This window comes from Vanacampus margaritifer, chromosome 9 (genome assembly GCF_051991255.1).
Source record: "Vanacampus margaritifer isolate UIUO_Vmar chromosome 9, RoL_Vmar_1.0, whole genome shotgun sequence".
NCBI classification, from domain to species: Eukaryota; Metazoa; Chordata; class Actinopteri; order Syngnathiformes; family Syngnathidae; genus Vanacampus; species Vanacampus margaritifer.
In genome coordinates this window covers 19,326,447-19,347,344 of record NC_135440.1, presented here as the reverse complement: position 1 = coordinate 19,347,344, position 20,898 = coordinate 19,326,447, and the positions used below count along the sequence as shown (strand labels likewise).

The 20,898-nt window shown below is 39.2% G+C and overlaps 2 protein-coding genes across 5 annotated transcripts; both read left to right on the top strand.

Moving 5' to 3' along the window:
• The first annotated feature begins 136 nt into the window (after positions 1-136).
• On the top strand, positions 137-13,525 carry dhx16 (DEAH (Asp-Glu-Ala-His) box polypeptide 16). Of its 2 annotated transcripts, XM_077576291.1 has the most exons (22): positions 137-423; positions 923-1,125; positions 1,606-1,847; positions 2,743-2,923; positions 2,996-3,052; positions 3,144-3,398; positions 3,476-3,712; positions 3,787-3,978; positions 4,064-4,174; positions 4,259-4,374; positions 4,897-5,107; positions 5,355-5,453; positions 5,744-5,896; positions 7,012-7,152; positions 7,293-7,455; positions 7,839-7,957; positions 8,149-8,216; positions 8,294-8,456; positions 9,836-9,997; positions 11,033-11,206; positions 12,422-12,564; positions 13,230-13,525. In XM_077576291.1, the coding sequence occupies exons 2-21, from the start codon at positions 928-930 to the stop codon at positions 12,548-12,550; spliced, it is 3,171 nt and encodes a 1,056-aa protein (XP_077432417.1). In that variant the 5' UTR covers positions 137-423; positions 923-927; the 3' UTR covers positions 12,551-12,564; positions 13,230-13,525. The 2 variants fall into 2 exon arrangements, with proteins under 2 accessions (XP_077432417.1, XP_077432416.1); XM_077576290.1 differs by having other exon boundaries at positions 12,422-13,525.
• Positions 13,526-13,693: 168 nt separating this feature from the next.
• rnf183 (ring finger protein 183) lies at positions 13,694-20,076 on the top strand. Of its 3 annotated transcripts, none has more exons than XM_077574962.1 (3): positions 13,694-14,889; positions 14,951-15,174; positions 18,110-20,076. In XM_077574962.1, the coding sequence occupies exon 3, from the start codon at positions 18,142-18,144 to the stop codon at positions 19,045-19,047; it is 906 nt and encodes a 301-aa protein (XP_077431088.1). In that variant the 5' UTR covers positions 13,694-14,889; positions 14,951-15,174; positions 18,110-18,141; the 3' UTR covers positions 19,048-20,076. The 3 variants fall into 3 exon arrangements, with proteins under 3 accessions (XP_077431088.1, XP_077431089.1, XP_077431087.1); XM_077574963.1 differs by adding an exon at positions 16,001-16,084 and having other exon boundaries at positions 13,694-15,174; XM_077574961.1 differs by having other exon boundaries at positions 13,694-15,174.
• The last annotated feature ends 822 nt before the right edge of the window (positions 20,077-20,898 follow it).

Below are 20,898 nucleotides of genomic sequence, written 5' to 3'. Positions count from 1 at the left end.
AACTTTATTTTAATAAGTAACATTTTATTATAATATCACGTACTTTTTTGATCAAACAGTATGATGGTGATTTTCGTTGTTCCGTCGATGGCCATGAGGGGGCAGTAACCCGTAGCCTCCGTCGTTGTCCTGCTTTTTTTCTTGAGCGATGCAGTGGGTGCAAAGCTTCCTACATGAGACATGCCAGTCAAGTTAGCTTCATTAAACATTTATTATTTATCGCGTTATTTAGTCAGTTTATCGCCACTTGCGGCTTAAAATGTATGTTCGTAGACCTGAAAACCTTTCAAACTTACACATTCAGTCACACAGTTTGTAGCAGCTGGCGTTTATGGACTTAGCTGGCGTCTAACAGTGAGCTAGCTGTTAGCCTCTGACTTGTGAACCTGGTATAAACAACTTTGACTTGACATTTTCAAAGCGGTAGGTGGAGTTTTATTACGATTATTCTGCCTCAAAATGTAGATATTTTTCTGTTACCTACTACCGACCAGGCGGTAAATCCCGAAGTTGTGAGCTTGGTGGCTGTCAAGATAATTTGTAAACAATTATATGCAGTGGTTATTTTGCCGTGACCGGCAACTCTCCACCTTGTGTCATTTTGCCCTGAATCGCGCAAGTAGAAATTCTACGCCTTTGAATGTGCTGATGCAGTAGTGGGTATTGCACTCGCCGCGCAGGTGCTAGGTCACGAGTTCAAATACCGCTCTGTACATTTGTATTTTGTTAATTATTATTATTTTATAATGTTTACAATTTCTTGCAGCCAGTCGGGAGTTGTAAACGAGCCATTTGAAAAAAAACTATCTATACAAAATGCAGAAACAAACACAGATATAGTATTTTTTCAATGAATTACTTTTTGGGCTGCTAATAATTTCTTAACTCAGATGGTGTGTTTGCTTGTGTTTTTACTGAGCAGATACCATGGCCAACCTTGAGCAGTGGGTCAACGACCGGCTGCATGACATCTTAGGCCTGAGCGACCGCTACGTTGCTCAGTTCATGATCGGCATTGCCCGCAAGGCGACCAGCTCCCAGGACTTTGTGAGCCGCCTCCAAGAGACAGGCACCATCGACATCGACCAAAGTGTCACTGCCTTTGCGCACGAACTGTTTGACAAAGTGTGTAGACATCTTCAAAACCTGAAATATATACAGTGAATTCTAGGGGAGGCTGTGTGGTGACTTACAAAGAAGAGACTCCACCTTTAATTGAAATCCTACAAATGCAATCTTAATCAGAATACCATGTTTAGACAAATGGGGCGCATAATTTCCATTTCCATTCATTTCAACGAGGAAAGATGATATGAGATAAGAGTGTTTTGAGTTAAGGGTGTGTTCACAGAACAAATGAAAACCTTTAAGTCAACGCCACTGTTTGTTAATATAGGAAATTCTCAACGTTTTTATTGGGGTACCACTTACTCCCAGCAGGGCTCGGCCCCTTCTCTAAAAACCCCAAAAAACAAATTGCCAACTAAATATGTTGGGGTGCGTACAATGAATCGTAATATAGTGAGGGAACACTGTAGTTTTAGTTATGTTTTACTGTACACTTTTCCCTAATATGCTACCTTTAATACCTTTGGTGTGTTGCAGATTCCTCATAAGCAGGTTGTGGAAAAAGCCTCCCGGGTGATGGAGCGTCAGGCCATCGAGATGGAAAGGAAAAATCGCACATACACTTTGCTGGACGACAGCGACAGTGCAGAGGACTCTGTTGTCGAGAAGCAGAGCGGGAATAAGAAGAGCAAAGAGAAAGACCGAGGAGGGAGCAAGCAGAAGAACATCCGGCGGAAGAAGGAGAGCGAGTCGTCCAGTGAAGAAGAAGTGCCTGTTAGGTAATCTGCAAAATGTGTTTGCAGGACTTGTGATGCATTATGGGTTGCTGGGTAGTCGGAACATTTTAGTGTTTGTTTCCTTTTTTATAAATACTTAGAGTCAGTCTCTATTATTTTATACGGCACAGTGAACCCTGTATTAGCAAATACCAAAAATCACCCACTAAAGCTTTATAATTCTATAATCTAAAGATGCTACAGTATGGCAGCAAAGTATTACTTTTGTCTAGATGAAGCTTCTCAACTCACTTCACCGTAGTCCATTGCATCAAGATGCCGCAAGATGACGGCTTAAGCACTATTTCTGTCTGGATGGAGCTCCTCAACTCACTTCAACATAGTTCTCTGGCACCAAGATGCTGTATAAGATTGACTCCATATTGCCAATATCCGGTGGCCAAATCCATTAACATTCCAAAATGAAATAAATTATTACACAATGAAAAATGACTTAAATTGGAATTTAATACATAAATATGTTATTCAATTTGTTCAGTTAATTCATGTTAAGAAAAACACAATTTTGCTTTTTATTTAATATTTTCAAAATTGTTAATTAAATATTGAAATAATTAATTTAAATGCCAATTAATTTTATACAAGACATGAAATGAAAGTCCTTATTTCAGAATGTCATTAGTCAATGGCTCATTTAGATTATTAGTCAATGGTGTTTTTATAACATTTTCACAACTTTTCTTTTTCATATAAATTGGCCTTTTAAAGCTCTTAAAACTTAGATTTAGCTTATACCTCTTGTTTATATATCGAAATACATTAGTGATTACTTGTTACCTAATTATTTTGCCTGGAATCATGTTAGTGAGCAATTGGCAACATTAAATGCAAGGCCTTGTATAATGTTGCTCCAAATATGCATTTCTTGCTTCATCAGGGCTAGGTCAAATCGGGGTGATAATTCAACCGTCAAAAAAGAAGATGAAGAAGAAGAGGAGTGGGAGAAAGAGGAGCGGGAGCGTCTACATGACATTGAGGAGCGTGACGCCTTTGCTGAACGCGTCAAGCTGAGAGACAAAGACAAGACGAGAAATATTGCGGAGAGGACGGACAAAAAGGTGACAGGAGAAGAGGCTTAAGAAAAATAAATCTACTGCATTATGATCATATGTTTTGTTTTTGTTTTTAAGGCTTACGAGGAGGCTCAGAAGAGGCTGAAGTTGGCCGAAGATGGTCAGAAAAACTTGGTGGGTGAAAGCATCATTACAGGAGTGGGTGGTGGTGTCACGTGCTGTGCAAAAATCTCTGACCTGCCCCCGTTTTCCGCCTCCTTGCCAGTTGCCTGAGCTGAGGAAGCAGTCCCGCCGAGATTACCTGAAGAAGCGCGAGGAGGAAAAGCTGGAGGACCTGGAGGCGGAAATCATAGACGAGGAGTACCTGTTCGCTTCAGACGACCTGACGGAGCATGAAAAGAAGGATCTGGTGTACAAGCGCACGCTGCGAGACCTGGCCAAGGACTACAAGAAGGCCGGCGCCAAGGAGCTGGAGGAGAGGAAGAACAGATATTACATGCCGGAGGAGATCAGGATAAAGGTAAGCTCCTCAATGTAGGTTCCCAAGTAAACCATTCTTTCTTTTAACATCATCATCCTTGGTTTCCGTCCATCTAGGAGGTGCCTCAGAAGGAGTTGGAGCTGGAGGAGGAGACGCCCATGGAGCTGGGCGGCGAGCAGGGCCGCTGGGAGGAGGAGCGTCTCAAGACAGCCTCGCTCAGCTTCGGTGCCAAGAAGGAGCGCGAGCAGGGCATGAGGCGCCAACAGGAGAAGTACCAGCTCATCCTGGAGGAGGACGAGATGATCGATTTTGTCAGCAGCGCAATCACTATGAAGGGGACTCTGACTGAGAAAGTGAGAAGATGGTTACTCCTTTTCCGTTTTTGGTTTTTGAAGGGATTTGAATGGCATGCAATGAATTCCCCCAGGAGAACGAGAGTCTAGCCTTGTCCCAGGCTGAGCTGAAGAAGCAGTCCATGCAGGAGGTCCGCCGCAGCCTCCCCATTTTCCCGTACCGAGAGGACCTGCTGGCAGCCATCCACGAGCACCAGGTGCTGGTCATCGAGGGTGAGACGGGCTCGGGCAAGACCACCCAAATACCGCAGTACCTCCTGGAAGATGTAAGTGTTTTGTTAGATATACATATTTACAGTGGTACCTTGACTTTGGTTTTTGACTAAACAAACCCGTCGTGTCCTTTCTCAGGGTTTCACCAAAGGCGGGATGAAGATTGGATGCACGCAGCCTCGCAGAGTGGCTGCCATGTCGGTGGCTGCCCGGGTGTCGCAGGAAATGAGTGTCAAGCTTGGTAACGAGGTAAATAAAGGGAGGGGAAAAAAACACTTACATTTTGGTATTGTTTTCCTCATTTTTGTTGTTGATGACATTTTCGTGGTGCAGGTGGGCTACAGTATCCGCTTTGAGGACTGCACGTCCGAGAGGACAGTGATCAAGTACATGACAGACGGTATGCTGCTACGAGAGTTTCTCACGGAACCCGACCTCGCCAGTTACAGGTAATGTTCCCACTCACATGTCGTGTGTCATTAATCAGAAGTTTATAATCGGCATTTACATGATCAAGAGTCCTGTAACACTTAGCCTGTTTTTGTTGTTGTTGTTGTTTTATCCTTAGAAGTGGTTTGATAAAATCCGTGTGAGTGTTTTAATTGATTTTTCTCATAAAATATTCAGTTAACTGATTTATTCCAAATGAAATAAAACATCAGGAAAATAAACACATTTATTGAATTTTTATTTTCTTAAATAAGTAGTTAAATATTATAAGTGCTTTTGATTGTTAATATTACGATAAAAAATATATATTACTGGTAGTAGTAAAATAAAAAAATTCACATATTTTACACACTTTTTTGGGGCCCCAAAATGTTCGTAAGTAATATAAAAAATCTGCAATATGTTGGCGGCGCAAATGTTGAAAATTATATCATGGGGGTTTAACTCTATTTTCTATACTAGGAATATTTCATAAGCAGCTAACAGCAACCCTTCCTCTCCCACTGTCTTTATCATTTTAGTGTGATCATCATCGACGAGGCTCACGAGCGGACCCTCCACACTGACATCTTGTTTGGCCTGATCAAAGACATCGGCAGGTTCCGCCCTAACCTGAAGGTGCTGGTGGCTAGCGCCACCCTGGACACGGCGCGCTTCTCTACCTTCTTTGATGACGCGCCCGTCTTCAGGATCCCTGGTAGGAGATTCCCTGTGGACATCTTCTACACTAAAGTGAGTACACATTCCATAGTTAAGAGGAATGTTATAAGTTTGCTGTTTTATTAGTATTCCCAGGCCTTTCTGAATTTTTATCAATTTCTTTACATTACTGCCATTTTTAAGCGACTGCTGTACTGTAGCGTCTGATCCTTGGGGTATTTTGTCAATAGTGTGTAATTATGAATTGATACTAGGATACTGTTTTAAATTTTGGGGACATTTTTATAATAATTAAATTTGAATTTGAATGACCATTTAGGCTCCGGAGGCCGACTACATGGAAGCATGTGTGGTTTCAGTGCTGCAGATCCACGTCACACAACCTCCTGGAGACATTCTGGTCTTCCTCACCGGACAGGTACACAGTGAGAACTAGGCTTAAAAACAAGCAAACAAAAAAAAAATGAAATAAGGAATATGTTTAAGCATATTTACAATGTGCTGCATCAATTTCCTCATGTAAAATGGGTGCATTGGCAATTATGATTGATGCAGAGAAATGGGAAAAATCTTGTCAGACAACATACATACATATTTGGAATTGATTTGACATTTAGACTGGGTTCAATTTTAGTTTTCCGTCCATCCATGTACCAATTGTGTGTCTCATGATTAAATAAAAAGTATGTCCGTTCTCCCTTCGTGTAGGAGGATATTGAAACGTGTTGCGAGCAACTCCAAGACAGATGTCGGCGACTCGGCTCCAAGATCGCTGAGCTGCTCGTCCTGCCCATCTATGCCAATCTGCCCTCTGACATGCAGGCCAAGATCTTCAGCCCTACGCCGCCCGGCGCACGCAAGGTAGGATCATGCAAGAGAAAACAGAAAAATGTGTGTTGAACTCTCATTTTGTGTGTGACTTTTGTACTTGTCCATCCATCCATTTTTTATACCGCTTATCCACATTAGTGTCATGGATGAGCTGGAGTCTATCCCAGCTGATTTTGGGTGAGAGATGGGGTACACCCCAGAATCGTCGCCAGCCAATCGCAGGGAACATATAGACAAACATTTCACACTGAAATGTACACCTAGACAACTAAGCTACTGAGAACCAAGGTTATTTTAGTTAACTAAAACTAACGAAAAAACTACAACTAAAATTAAAAAAACAATTTTGTTAAGGAAATAAAATAAAATAAAAAACGGAAAAACTAACTGAAACCACATTTTATGTTTACAAAACTAAATAAAAACAACTATAATTATAGCAAAAATGTCCTACGTTTTAGTCTTTGGTAATTAATTTACTGCATGAGCCTGTGGGGATGATTTTAAATGTGATTTTAAGTATATTTATTTTGATATTGACCAGAATAAGGACGATTGAAAGTGTGTCACACAGAAGTGATGTCATCTAGCAGCAGCCAGAAGAAAGGCACCTTCAGATGACGTCGCTCTCATGGTGTTTTTTAAATATTGCGCACAAGTCATACACATGTTTTTTTAAAACTAAAACTAATACTCAAACTAACTAAAACTAAACTAAAAGTAAGCATTTATTAAATAACTAAAACTAATAAAAACTAACAGAACCACCCTGAAAACTAATTAAAACTAACTAAATTTAAAAATCCAAACGAAATAAAAACTAACTCAAATTAAAAATTTAAAACTGTAATAACCCTGCTGAGAACTTTACTACAATGGGATAGCTCTAGAATAAGCAGCACTCATTTTTTCAACCTGAATTTTAATATCTGTTCCATCAGATTTAAATCTGTGTTGCCATGGTAACCTAATCTGCCCAGGGTCTTGACCATCAGTCATGCTTGCCCATGTAACTTCAACTATATTAGCAATGGCAATGTTTCTTTCAGCATTCACGTTTCAAATTTGTTCTTACAGTGTGCTGGCCCTCGATGACGTCTACATTTTTACGTCGTGATGCTGAGCATTCCCTGCATCCTTTTCAGGTGGTGGTGGCGACCAACATTGCGGAAACCTCACTGACCATTGACGGCATCATCTATGTCATCGACCCAGGTTTCTGCAAGCAGAAGAATTACATCGCCCGTACCGGCATGGAGTCGCTCATCGTCATGCCCTGCTCTCGGGTGACCACACTACACTTATTTACGTGACTTTTTGGGTGGTGGGAGCTGGAATAGATGAATCACAATTCAGTTTATGCAGGATTTTATTTTTATTTTTATCTGTCTATTAGCTGACTTCCCTATGTGTGTGTGATTTCCAGGCGTCGGCCAATCAGAGAGCGGGCCGCGCCGGCAGAGTGGCCGCCGGCAAATGCTTCAGGCTCTACACGGCGTGGGCCTTCAAACACGAAATGGAGGAGATGACCGTGCCTGAGATTCAGAGGACCAACCTGGGAAATGTAGTGCTGCTGCTCAAGAGCTTAGGTGGGTGTGAACAGGGTAGTGTGACACCGCAACACACTCAGTGATGCAGCACTGCAAACTACAACCACAAAAATTAAAACATTGATAAATGAATGCACAATCAGCTTGATTGTTTTTATAAAGGCAGACATTTGGATACAGCTGTTAGATTGCAATGTTTTTTATCGTGTTGTAGCGAACAGTAAACATGCACGAATGCTTATCTTGCATGCAGTGATGACAACTCGCATTCCTGCACTAAATCTGAACATTCACCAGAAAGATCGCCCCAATTATGAAATGTGGAATGTTCTATTCTTATCTTGGAACATTTTTGTAACTCTGTTAGGACAGACATTGCTTTATGCTGATCTATATCTGTTGCTACGTCTGCCCATTTCTAGGTATCAATGACCTCCTCCACTTTGACTTCATGGACCCGCCGCCGCATGAGACGCTTCTGATGGCTCTGGAGCAGCTTTATGCCCTCGGAGCACTCAATCACCTGGGAGAGCTCACCACGGTACTCCATGAGTGGATACAGTACACATACAATTTCCTATTAAGGCCTTCCATTATCCTTCACAATGACACGTCATCCCTTTAAATAGCATATCAAAAATATTAGCACAAAAATATCCAAAAACATATATTTGAATACAGAAAAATTGCTGAAGCTAACTTGTTGCTTACTCTCCTCTTTGTGGACTTTAGCTGGGTCGCAGGATGGCTGAGTTGCCCGTGGACCCCATGCTGAGCAAGATGATCCTCGCGTCTGAGCAGTGAGTCTCCTCCCACCCAAACCTTTTCAAATGTTTTGACATGTCCTCTTCACGGTGCCTTGCCTGCACCCTTCCAGGTACAAGTGTTCTGAGGAGGTTCTTTCGATCGCTGCCATGCTATCAGTTAACAACTCGATCTTCTACCGACCCAAGGACAAGGCGGTGCATGCTGACAACGCCAGGATGAACTTTGTGGTGCCCGGCGGAGATCACCTGGTGCTGCTTAATGTCTACACGCAGGTGTGGACACATTTTTGATGGTGACATAAACCTTTCATGATAGGTTTAGTTAGGGAAGAGACAGTTGCAAGAAAAAGTATGTGAACCCTTTTGAAGAATGAATAGGTCACAAAATGTGATCTCATCTATTCAGAGCTGACCTGATTAACAACAATAACAATAGTCACACTTTTATTAATGCTGTAGGTTCTGCACTGGACACTTGTGTCCTCCTTGCTTCCTGTTTTCAGCCAGTCTAGCTGTTATTAACAAATGTAATGAAACTTCCCACTGGTGGGTGGGGATTTTTGTCTAATTATTGTCGTTTCCAACTTTACCTCTTCAAATTTATCAATCAGATTTATCAATCAGACTGGACCATCTGGCTTTATCGTGGCCAATTGTATGCAATTGAAAGCCATGAAAATTATATATTTAATTTAATTCCTATTCACTAGCTTGAATTATACATTTAGTGTAAAATGGGTATTTCAACACTTGGAAATGTTATTTTTGTGTGTGTTGTTTTGATAGATCAGTTACCTTTTTCTTTTTTACAAGGAAACTTTTTCATGTAATATTCTTAGTTTTGGAAAGAGGCCTTGAATGGCTTACTGCAAGCCAGTGGAACAAGTTAATGACACAACGTTCATTTGAAGATTTGTTTACCCTCAGCTAACCAAGGAGAAGGTTTACATTTTTTAAGAGGTGAAAGCTTCCTTTGCTAACTGTAGAAAGTCTGTATTCCAGTAAAAAAAAAAAAAAAAGCTGATACTGAGAACATGTAAAGATATCATTTTTTTTAAGGTTGTTTTATGCATTGAGCAAAGGGTGAAAGGTTGAGAAAAAAATGAATGGATAATTTATGCTAATTATTAGCTACAAGAGCTGTTGTTGGGCTTAAAAAAAGATTGATTCTGCAAATGAAAGAAAAGAAAAAGAAAATCAGGTTTCGTCCAAACATTGTGCATACTGAACTAAACTCTCAACTCTCATTCTTTATTTTTAGAGAGACAACTAAAACAAAGTGCTGTACATGCATAAGCGATATAAAAAAATAAAACACACATTTTTAAAAAATATATTTTCAAATAAAAATATACTTCCGTAGCTGTGTCTTTAGACCAAATTGTCAGTCCTGTGGGCCGCCTACTGAACAAGCTGAAAGGGTAGGAAACTCAAACAAGGCCTGAGGGTTAAGCACACTGTTTGTCAATTGATGTGACTTAGACGGAGATCACATCACATTTCATGACCCACTTGTGCAAAAATCCTACTAGTTTTAAAGGTTTCGTAAGCTTTTTTTTTTTTGCCAATGTATATATAGAAATATTAATATACCATATATAAATGTTGGACAATATCAATGGCAATCCGTTTTTTGTGTTGTGTGCCTTTAGTGGGTAGAGAGCGGCTACTCAACGCAGTGGTGCTACGAGAGCTTCATCCAGTTCCGCTCTATGAGGCGAGCGCGTGATGTCCGTGACCAGCTGGAGGGCCTGATGGAGCGCATTGAAGTGGAGATGGTCAGCTCGCAGGGTGACTCGTTGCCCATCCGCAAGGTCGGTGCAATACAGAGAAAATGCATTAAAAGGATTTTCAAAAGAGGTTTTACACCCCCACACTCTAAAAACACACACATTTATCAAAACACCTTTTAAAAGTATTTCTGTGAGCTTGAAGAAATGATACTTTGCAGCAATATAAAGTAGTCAGTGTACAATTTTTTTATGTTTAACTAATTTGCTCCCAAAAACATAGAAATATGTGCCATTTTGAATGTTTGAAGTGTCCGAAAGACGTATTTATATGTTGTTGTTTTTTTAAATGATACTTTGATGCAGCCTCTCAACTGCAAATCATTTTTTTTGTTATTACACAAACGACCAGCAGGTAGCAGCAGAGCATAGGAAATGAACCAGGACCATGTTGGAAAAAACATCAATTACGCAGAATTGTAAATAGATTTGTGAATAATGATGAAACGTATATTCTAATGATAATTGCTGCAAAACGGAAACAGATAGGAATATACTTTTTTCCTGATGAAAGAAGAGACTTTAATCTTTCTTTTGATAGGTTTCATGTTTTTAGAGCAATAGAACACAATTTTCTGTGGGCTTTGCAAAATCGGTCAAAATCCAGTAAAACAGCCGCGAGGGAAGGGGGTTGCTTCAGTGAAAATGGCTGGGAGTGAATGAGTGAAATGTCCTGGACCCTGAAAATAACACACGGCCATTAACGTTAAACCACTTGCAGTACACACCTAAGTGAAAATTGTCCAAATTGGTCTGAATTGGCTATTTGCTTTGCCTGAGGCAATGTGATTAATTAGCGTTGCTAGAGGTGAATAGGGAACAGGTGTGTTAGATTAGGTGTATTTGCTCGCCTACCCTCATACTTACCACTGGAAGTTCAGTGCTGGTGTAAGACTTACTCAGATTATAATTTTTTGCCTAAGTATCAGTGGCAGGTACCTTGTAAAAATAAAAGATCTTAAAATAATATAACTGATATCGATACTCGCCCGTCCCTAATTGAAATGTTTTTTGACATTGACATGAAATTCACATTTTGAACGAATGTTTTTTTTCCAGGCGGTGACGGCGGGCTACTTCTACCACACGGCGAGGCTGAGCAAAGGAGGCTACAGGACGGTGAAGCATCAGCAGACGGTCTACATCCACCCCAGCAGTTCGCTGTTTGAGGAGCAGCCCCGATGGCTCATCTACCACGAGCTGGTCATGACCACCAAGGAGTTCATGAGACAGGTCTGTGCCGTCCTTCAACGTAGGGACATCCACTTACTGATGCAACCGGCAGATGGCACAACTCATTTGACGCTTAGACAGGTTGCTTTAGAAGTACTGCTCGCCCTTTAAAGATGCCTGAGGCAGTAATGGAAATCAAGTCCGTTTATTATTGAAAAATATTCGACAAAATAAAAAGCACCAAAATACAGTACCATTCTAAAATATTTGAAAAATTACAAACAATATTACAACATTATTTTAAAATGATATCACATGTAAAAGGTTTTAAATTTTAAACAATTCCTAAAATATTCAATGAAATAAAACACAAATATGAGCGGGAAAAACACATGACAAATATGAAAATACTTGAAATATTACAAGAGAAATAAAAAACAAATTTTAAATAATGAAGGAAAAATACATTTTACCCAAAAATCCTCAAATTTGTCAACAAGGAACCTATTAAAAATAAACCATTATGAAAAGATAAATGTGTAATAAATGGAAAATCATAAGATTAAAGTACTACATTTGTGAAAAAATATCAAAATATTAGCTGAGTTGAATAAATAGTCTATTGTAAAAAAAAATAATAATTAATCACAGAATATTGGAGAAAAACATTAACAATATTGAAAAGAAAATGTACAAAATTATCTATTTTAATAGACAAAGAAAATGTTAGAGAAAACAGTATTTAACATAGCCAAAGGAGAGAATTAGATTTTTTTTTTAACAAAAATTTTAGAAAATCATATACAATATTTGACAAAATTATTGGATGGAAAAAATGGTAGTTTTGAAATACTAGAAGGAAAAAAAATACAGCATTACAAAAAATATAAACATTTCCAGACACGTAGCTAAAATTCAGAAAATATTAGCAAATAATACTTGACAAAAAAATATAAAAATATTGGAAGAATTCTTTTTTTTTATTACAAGAAATGAGTAAAAAATACAAAACATTTGACAAAAAATATCAACATGCTGTAGTCTCACTAGAATTTCTGACATCTCACACAAGTAAGCTTGGAACTCCCAACCAAATTCAAACTCCAAATTTCACGTCACTCCGACCTGTTAAAGCACGTCTCATTAGAACAAAGAAGAACAGTTCTTCTTTAATGACTCCATGGTGAAAATATTTGCTTGTCACGCTGACTAGGCACAAAAGGAAGAAATGTGGCTGACAATTATGGAGCTAATGGTTGCTGCCTTTGCCTCCAGGTGGTGGAGATCGAGAGTGGTTGGCTTCTGGAAGTGGCTCCTCACTACTACAAGAGCAAAGAAGTGGAGGACAGCAGCACCAAGAAGATGCCCCGCAACCAGGGCAAGGCCAAAGAAGAGCTGGGCTGAAAGCCAGGACCCAAGTACGCTGGCACACTGGCACACTGGTAGCCTCAATTGCAGGCATTACAGACATAATTAAAAAAAAAAAAAAAAAAAAAAAACATGCTTATGATGAGTGTACATGCCCAGGCAGGCTGATCACAATCATATGAGGAGGAGATTCCGCAGAAAAGTGGGTGAAAAGCTCCCAACCGGTTTAATGATAAACCCGATTGCCCGCGGAGAAAACGTGCGACTCAGTGAGCTCATCAGTGACGCTTGGCCACACATACTTGAATTGTTACAATAATGTCCTGATTGCTGAGAAGCAATAAATTGTTTTTTTTACTGCTGTTTGTATATCCTCTATACTTCCTAGTTTCCCTCTTCAAGAAAAAAAAATAATCAACAGTTCTTAAGATATTACTTTTCTTGGCCAGATTTCGAAATACTGGGATTATACAGTGATACCCTGTTTATCACTGGGGAGAAGTTTCTGACCCAATTACTAAAGGTGAAAATGCACAATTATAGAGAGACAATGTAGAGAATGTTTTTTTATATTCCTGTATCGTTTTTACCTTCCTACACACTTTAAACATATTCACACTTATTAAAATACTTTTTTAAAAGTGATAATTCTCTATTGGTGGATCGGGACATGAAAGTGGGTCGCGGACATGCAGTTTTTTTTTTTTTTTTTCAGTTGAGATGCCTACCAGGTTCCCACATAGAACATACATTCCGTAAGTGTCAGGAAATGTTACTTGCACTCTACACACTAACGATTCTGTAAACAAATACATTACAACTAAGCCCTTGGCTAGCAGATATCATTAGCTAGCAATATGCTTTTGGAGATATGTCAAATTAGTTTGAAACTGCATTTAAAATTGTAACATACTGCACAGGTATTTTCACTAGCTATTTTGAAACATTTTTTTTTATTGTTCTTAACTTCTATAAAAAAATGAAATAATAAATCATTATAAAAATTTTCAACCAAGGCATATCATTTGTTAGCTTAATCTGACATATAATGTAAAATGCCATAGATGTGTAAACAAATAATTTTTCTTTACATTTGAATAAGTGGCACTCACTTTTTTGGCGTGTGTGTGTGTGTGTGTGTGTGTGTGTGGGGGGGGGGGGGGGGTGCATGTTGTGTATGGTGGTGTTTCTGGGCGGTTCGGTGATGAAGTGCTGCCTCCGTGAGGGGAAAATACAAGCCATGCTTTTTTTCATTAAGGTCTTCCTGTGGGCTTGCTTGCTTTTTTTCTTCACACCATAGACTACTCATAGCCGCTACCATCATCCCACCCTACTAGCTTTTCTCCGGGTCGTTATGGCAACAGAAGGCAAGCAGCTGCCACATTAACATAAACGGAAGAAACACATAATTAGCCTTTCTGGTGATTATGATGTGTTTTATTTGAATATTTTATGTTTTTGCAAAGCAAGCCACGAGACTCAAAATCCGAGTTGTGAAGTATCATTTCCCTCCCCGCTTCAATTGATTTGAACTGCATAACTGTGTGGTTTAGATGTTTATCCACAGTATTCCTAGCACATCGAGCAGTGGCGAGCGTCTGTAAACCGCCAAACCGCAAGAAGACTCGGCGGGCTGGTGCAACGCGCAGGTATGACGGGTATGAAGTGTCGGCCGAGTGTTGCTGATTCTTCCTTGATTTGTATCACGCATGACGCCACGGGTGCAAATATGCGGCCTACTGACATCCATCACGCCTGTCAGCCAATGGGGAGGTCAAGGACCTGCTGGAGCTACAAGGATGTTCACTTCTATGCTTTTCCCTGACTCTTCCAGTCTCTGGAATAACCTGCCGGTAATGATGATGACGTCCCTTAAAAGCTACAATTTTTTTTTAACGTGAGGTTAATGGCCACCCCTTACTTGGAAAGCCTGTACTGGGGGAATTCCAGTTGCAATGCAGCAGACACGTCCAAGTCAAAATTTTGCAGTACTAAATTTAATAATAATGCATATAGTTGTGGGGACTGGGGTCAAGTTGTATTTTACAATTTTAAAAATGTGCAGGGTTTCACAAGTTACTTCATGTTAAAGATTAGGTAGCTCTTAATATGAAAAGAAAAAATGTTTGTCACCAATGTCTTACAAATGCAATTATGCCATCTAGTGGCATAAAATGACCAACACAAATCAATATCACACTCGTTTTTTGACATTACATTAATGTTACATAATGTTATAATGACAAATGTTATAGCATAAAAGTGGCCATTGCGAGACTTCAAACAACGTGTTCTCAGGGAAACGGTCACTGAGCTGTGACAGAGACTGGAAGAGTCACAGAAAGGCATACAAGTGGACTTCTTAAAGTGAAATTGTGAGTAGCGCACATCTTTCAAAATGTTAGGCCAGGCCTGACTGACATATTCCACACGCAGAAACGTACACGCGGCGGAGCAGGTCCGACTGGTCTGACCAGAGGCGGCTGCCAGGCGGGCAGGAGGTGGGGGCGTGCCCCTCCCGTGAAGGCGGTGCTGTGTCACAGTGAGAAAACAAGACATAACAGCAAGACTTGGAATGAAAGAGGAAGGCCAGCACAGCCCGGTTTTACAACTTCAGGTGCACCCATGGAACTGCTGCTGATGTGAGACTTCCTCGACAGGTGTGTTTTGATGTTTTGTATTTATATATATATATATATATATTTATTTATTTGCAGTGGTAGGAAGTACGTACAAATCCGATTTTTCAGGTATCTTTATTTTGCGTATTTATTTTTTTTATAAATTTATTTACGCATGTGTGTACCGGCTTCTGACATTGATATTCTCCTTTTAATTTGAAAAATAAATAAGGAATGAATAATAATAATAACAATAAATAAATAAAATGACGGCATGTCTTTTCAGTTAGCATGAGCTAATTTAGCATTTTTGTCACCTCACCTCACAAGGTTATCAAAGCTTTGGAAACATGCTTTAATAGCTTGTGCAATGTTTTTTTTTTTTTTCAATTTCCTTCTTAGTTCAATCACTTTTATGAGGTCGTAACAAAGGGAAACTCTTGTGTACAGACTGCAGAAATGTTATGATGTCGTTTTTGTTTATCAAAACAGATATTGTATATAATTGATGATAAAAATTCATTTTTACTTTTGCACATTTAGGTCTGTTCCTTTTCTTTTCTTAAGTAAATAAGTTGAATCAATACTTCTACTTTTATCTGTCCATTTTTATGCAAGTCATTGTACTTCTACTTAAGTACACAGTGTGAATATTGTTACCACTCCTGTTTTTGTTTTATGCTTTCTTTGCTCCACTGAGCACTTCTGCCCTTCTGATTTATTTTAACGACAAAAAGTTTTACAGCTTTTGGGCTTGTGAATACATTTTGGACGGACATCTTGTACACAGAGGTCAGAATGAGCACACTAACTGGAAAAAACAGTAAACTTGTTGACTTCCAAAATGTTATCTTTTCCTTTATAGGAAGTGAATTAATTTGGGTCGTATGATAAAACCAAATGACCTACATGTCACAATTCGCGAGTGGGAGTGGCTCAAATCCATGAGGTATGCTCGTTTAATGAGAGACAAAACACTAATGCACAAAATGTTAGGGAATTAATCAAAGAAAAATACAAATCAATGCCAAATATTAGACAAAAATGTACAAATATTTGACGAAAAATACACAATGTGCAAAAATATACAATTGTTAGAAAACCATACAAAAATATACAGGAAAATACACAAATATGAGAAAAACAAAATAATGTAAAACAAAAATACACAAATCTTATCAAAACAAAACGTTAAACAAAATCATACAAAACGGTAGCTGAAAGATGCACAAAGATCAGACAAAAATATTCGGCAAAGTTATTATTAAAGATTCAAAAAATATTCGATATATTCGAATGTACAATTATCAGACGCAAAAAAATGCTGAACAAAAGTTTAGGATGAGGAAAGATAAACAGATGAAAAAAGTACAAATATATAGACGCCTCCTGCCATGTTGCGTAACATGCATCACACTTATTCCACAGTTCCTTCTTGTTCTAAATACTGTACTAGTGATAATAAAAAAAAATAAGTAAAATTATCCTTCCACAAGGTTATCACAATTTGTCTTGAACCGTTTTGTTCATGGGAAAACTCAAATCAGGTCACTTGTATCTATCAATCTCTGAACATCACTTTCTGGGTTGTTGGCCCAGTAAAAATGAAGTTAGCCCACTCTTGTTCTCGGTGACTGAATTAAAATGCCTTCTTTGCCGTCACTGGTGCCCAACAACAAGTTTTGTTTGAATGTAAGGCGTTTAAATATACAGAATGTGGTTTGGTTGAACTCATGTTAAAGTTGAAAACGTTGAGTGGATGTAGAGCAAATTCAGGTTTAGGATGTAATCTGAAGCACTTCCACCGCAGGCATGCACGCTGACGTCTGTGTAGTAAAGCCCGAAAAACAAATAGAACCTACAAGCTAACTGAAGAATCAACATCAATGCTGAAACAATGTCGGGTGTCATTCGGCTGCTGCTCGTTTCCTGCTTTGCCAGTTGTTGGCAATCGACGGGTTACGTTGTTGTCTAAAAAATGCTTGACTGGAAAACGGCAAAGTGGGGACACATCTAATACGAAAATATTTGATAGAAAGTACACAAATATTAGACAACAAATACAAAAAAAATTCGAAAAATATTTGGTAAAAAAAATACTAAATAGTCGACAAAATTAAAGTAATGCAAAAATGATTGTATACGCAATATATGCATTTGGTTTAAACAAACAAACAAAAAAATCTACGATTATACAAACTTTTTTTTTTTTAATCCAAAATTATTAGACAGTGTTTGTGGAAGTGAAACAAAAATATTAGGAGATAAAACAAAAGTAAAATCCCGAACCAAAACTATAAAATAGTTAAAATAAAATAAAATAAAAATATAAAATGCACAAATGTCACAACTGAAAGTTTTTTGAAAAAAAAAATTGAATATTAGACAGTATTTTAGAATAGAATGCAACAATTCTAGGCCCCAAAAAATATTAAAATAAAAACTACCATACGAAACACTTACTATTAAAAAAAATGACAAAAATATTCGACATAAATGTTAGAAAATATTAAAATAATATTTTGTCCCCAAAATAATAAGAAAAAAAATTGTGAAAAAATTATATGAACTTATTGGAAAATAAAAAATAATTATTAGACCAAAAGAGGGAAACTATCCATCCATTACCAAAATACAGTTAACAGTACAAAAATCATGCAACAATATTAGTCCCAAGATATTAGATAGAAATTTAGAAAATACTACACACAATTGTTGCAAATTTGAATAAAAAAATTAGATTTTTTTTTTTTAGAAACAAATCTTTTTTTTAAACCTAAAACACACACAAACAATAATTTAAAAAAACAAAGATATAAAAATATTAGGCACAAAATATTAGTAAATTTTAATAATTTAAAAATATCAGAAAAAAATATTTGAGACCAATAACAAAACACAAAAATATAAGCAAAAAAATAATTTCCTGCTTTGCCAGTTGTTCTAAGTCAACAGGTTGTGTTGTTGTCCGCAGAAACCCTTGACTGGCAACCACAGACGGCCGACATGAGCGACGAGCGGGAGAGGCGGCGGACTCGTCGTAGCCACAGCCACGACACCCGGCCGCCCCGTAACGTCAAGCCCCGCATGGACAACCGTCGCCCGCAAAATGTCAGGAGGTCCAGGAGCACCGACTCCGAGAGGGGGCGGCGGCGGGAGCGCCGCTCGGGAGAGCCCAACCAGCACCGGCACCAGCAGCAACGCCAACGCGGCAGGAGCGCCGACACCGAGCGCCACCGTCCGCCCGAGGAGGACGACGGTGAGGAGCTCGAGTGCGCCATCTGCTTCTGCTCCTACGACAACACCTTCAAGACGCCCAAGTTGCTAGTCTGCGGTCACACCTTCTGCCTGGAGTGCCTGGCGCGCATCAACGTGAGCGCGCCCGAGCTCAAAACGCTGTCGTGCCCCGTGTGCCGCGAGCTCACCGACATCCCGCACGGCCAGGACCTGCCCCGCCTGGGCAACAACCAGGACATCATCGGCAGGCTGCCGCCCGAGATGCGCCGCGCCAAGTCCATCCGCTTCAAACGCAGCAAAGGCAAGCTCCTCCTCAAGAACCCGACGCCCAACAGCCCCGTCAACCTCGGCGTCCTCACCCTGCCGCAGAAGAACCAGGCGGCGCCCGTCGACGCTGTGCGCCTGGACGCCATGGAGGGCGGCGTGGTGCCCGCCACTGTGCTGGACGTGGGGCGCCCGCCAAACAGGGTGCGTGGGCGCATCCGCCGCTTTTTTCGCTCGGACCGCTGTTACTATATCACGGTGGCCAGCGTCATCACCATCACGGTGGTGCTCTTGCTGGTGGGCATCCTGGCCTTTGTTATCGTACCCAACGTGACCACCAGTTCCAGGCCCCCGCCCGGGAACCAGACGCGTCCGCCACCTCCACGGAACGCGTTCACGATAGGACCATGAGCCGTGACGAGGGTTGCAAAATTTCAGGAATTTTCATGGGAATTAATGGGGAATAATGAAGGAAGCTAAATGTAATTGTGGTCAGTTAGACATAGGCTGATTAGTCACCTTTTTTTTTTTTTTAACACAAACTTTCCATTATGAGCTTTTTTGTCGTTGTTCAGTGTTTTAGTACGTTTTTGCACAACTTGCAGTTTGACAGGGAGCTAAATGGCAAAATTCACAAGGTGTTTTGTTTTGTTTTGAATTCTCAACATTCACTTATATGTCTCTCTGGATGTTGCAGTCTTTATTTTATTTTTTTTTGGTAGTACAAGCAAGCTTTAGATGTGCTTGAGTGAAGTGAGGGGGGAAAATGCATGGGCTACTTATGACAACAAAAAAAGGTTTATAATTTTGCTTGAATATACTTTTCCATGAAATTTCCAATTTAATTCCCGTGGAAATTGACCGGAATTTTCTACCCCTGTTTAAACCCTAACTGGGACTTCTTTTTATTTTTTTTAAACAAAGAACTACTGCTTCACGTATTTGGCAAGGTGAAGAAATGAAGCCAAACGAGGATGGTAGCATTTTTCTAATGAAGCAAGCACAGACTTTAAATTGCTCGCACAATGGAGTGAAAACTGTGAACGCCAAAGATGTGGGAGTGCATTATGACCAACTATAAAGTATTGTTTATGGACTAGCTAATTGTGCATAGCTACATGTACATGTGTGATTTTATTGTAAATACTCGGTATTTGTAAATATTCAATCATAGCTGCCCATATGAATGACTTTTGCAGGGATACTTTGAAGAGCCACCAGAAATGGGTGAAAATCCGTGATATAGAGAAGCCACAAAAACGTTTTTTTTTTTTAAATATAGGTTTATGCCTTCTATGCTTTTAAAAACATGTAAACTTATTAAAATACTTAAACTTATGAAAATACTTAAATATTCATTAGCATCTCTTGCTGTCAAAAAATCGTATAACATCACTTTGACGAAATGAAGACTCGCTTCCAAATAAAAGGTAAAAGTTGTTTTTTTGTCTTTGTCAGTATTTACACACCAAAATGTTCATTTAACTGTCATTTATGAAATTCCGGTAGCTTAATGCTAACATAATGCAAAATGTGATGGGCTAGCGGGAATTAGCATGCAAAAGTGTTCAAACGCACACGGAGCAGCAATTCAGACTTGCCTGTATGCTACACAAACCCGTTTAAAAAAACAAAACAACATTGCTTTAAAAAAAAAAAAATTGTGATATAGCCAACCAGTTTGAAATAATATAAATGAACCAAAAACAAAGATACAGAAATATAAGACTAAAAATAAAAGAAAATATTTCACCAAAAAATCCTAAGTTAAAATACATTATCACACAATTGGTAAAAAAAAATTTATTAGCAAATGCAACATTAAGTGTTGGTTTTCAAAGAAAAGGGCATTTCTCAATCCCTAAATCAAGACGTAGATTTTCAGGTTTAGCATGCTAATCAGCTAGCCACGGAGCTAGTACCTTTCTAGCACAAGCGCTCATTTTAGCCAGTTTTCATCTCGTTTAGCCAAAGCTAAGTAAACAAATATGTAAATGACAAAGTACATTTACTTATGTATAAGCCAATGAATGTATTGTACAAACCCATGATTATAATGTATATAATATTTTTCACTAAAAGAATGACAAAAAGCTGCCCGGCTAATGTGGAACTTTTGCGGAATGCGCTGCGTGTTATCTGCACACTGCTGTACTTTGCTTCCTTTTTGAAAGCCGGCTCATTTGCACATCATTTTCTTGGTGTTCTTCTTTAGACATTGTGAGCATGCCCTGCAGTCTTGTAAACACACGACAAGCCACA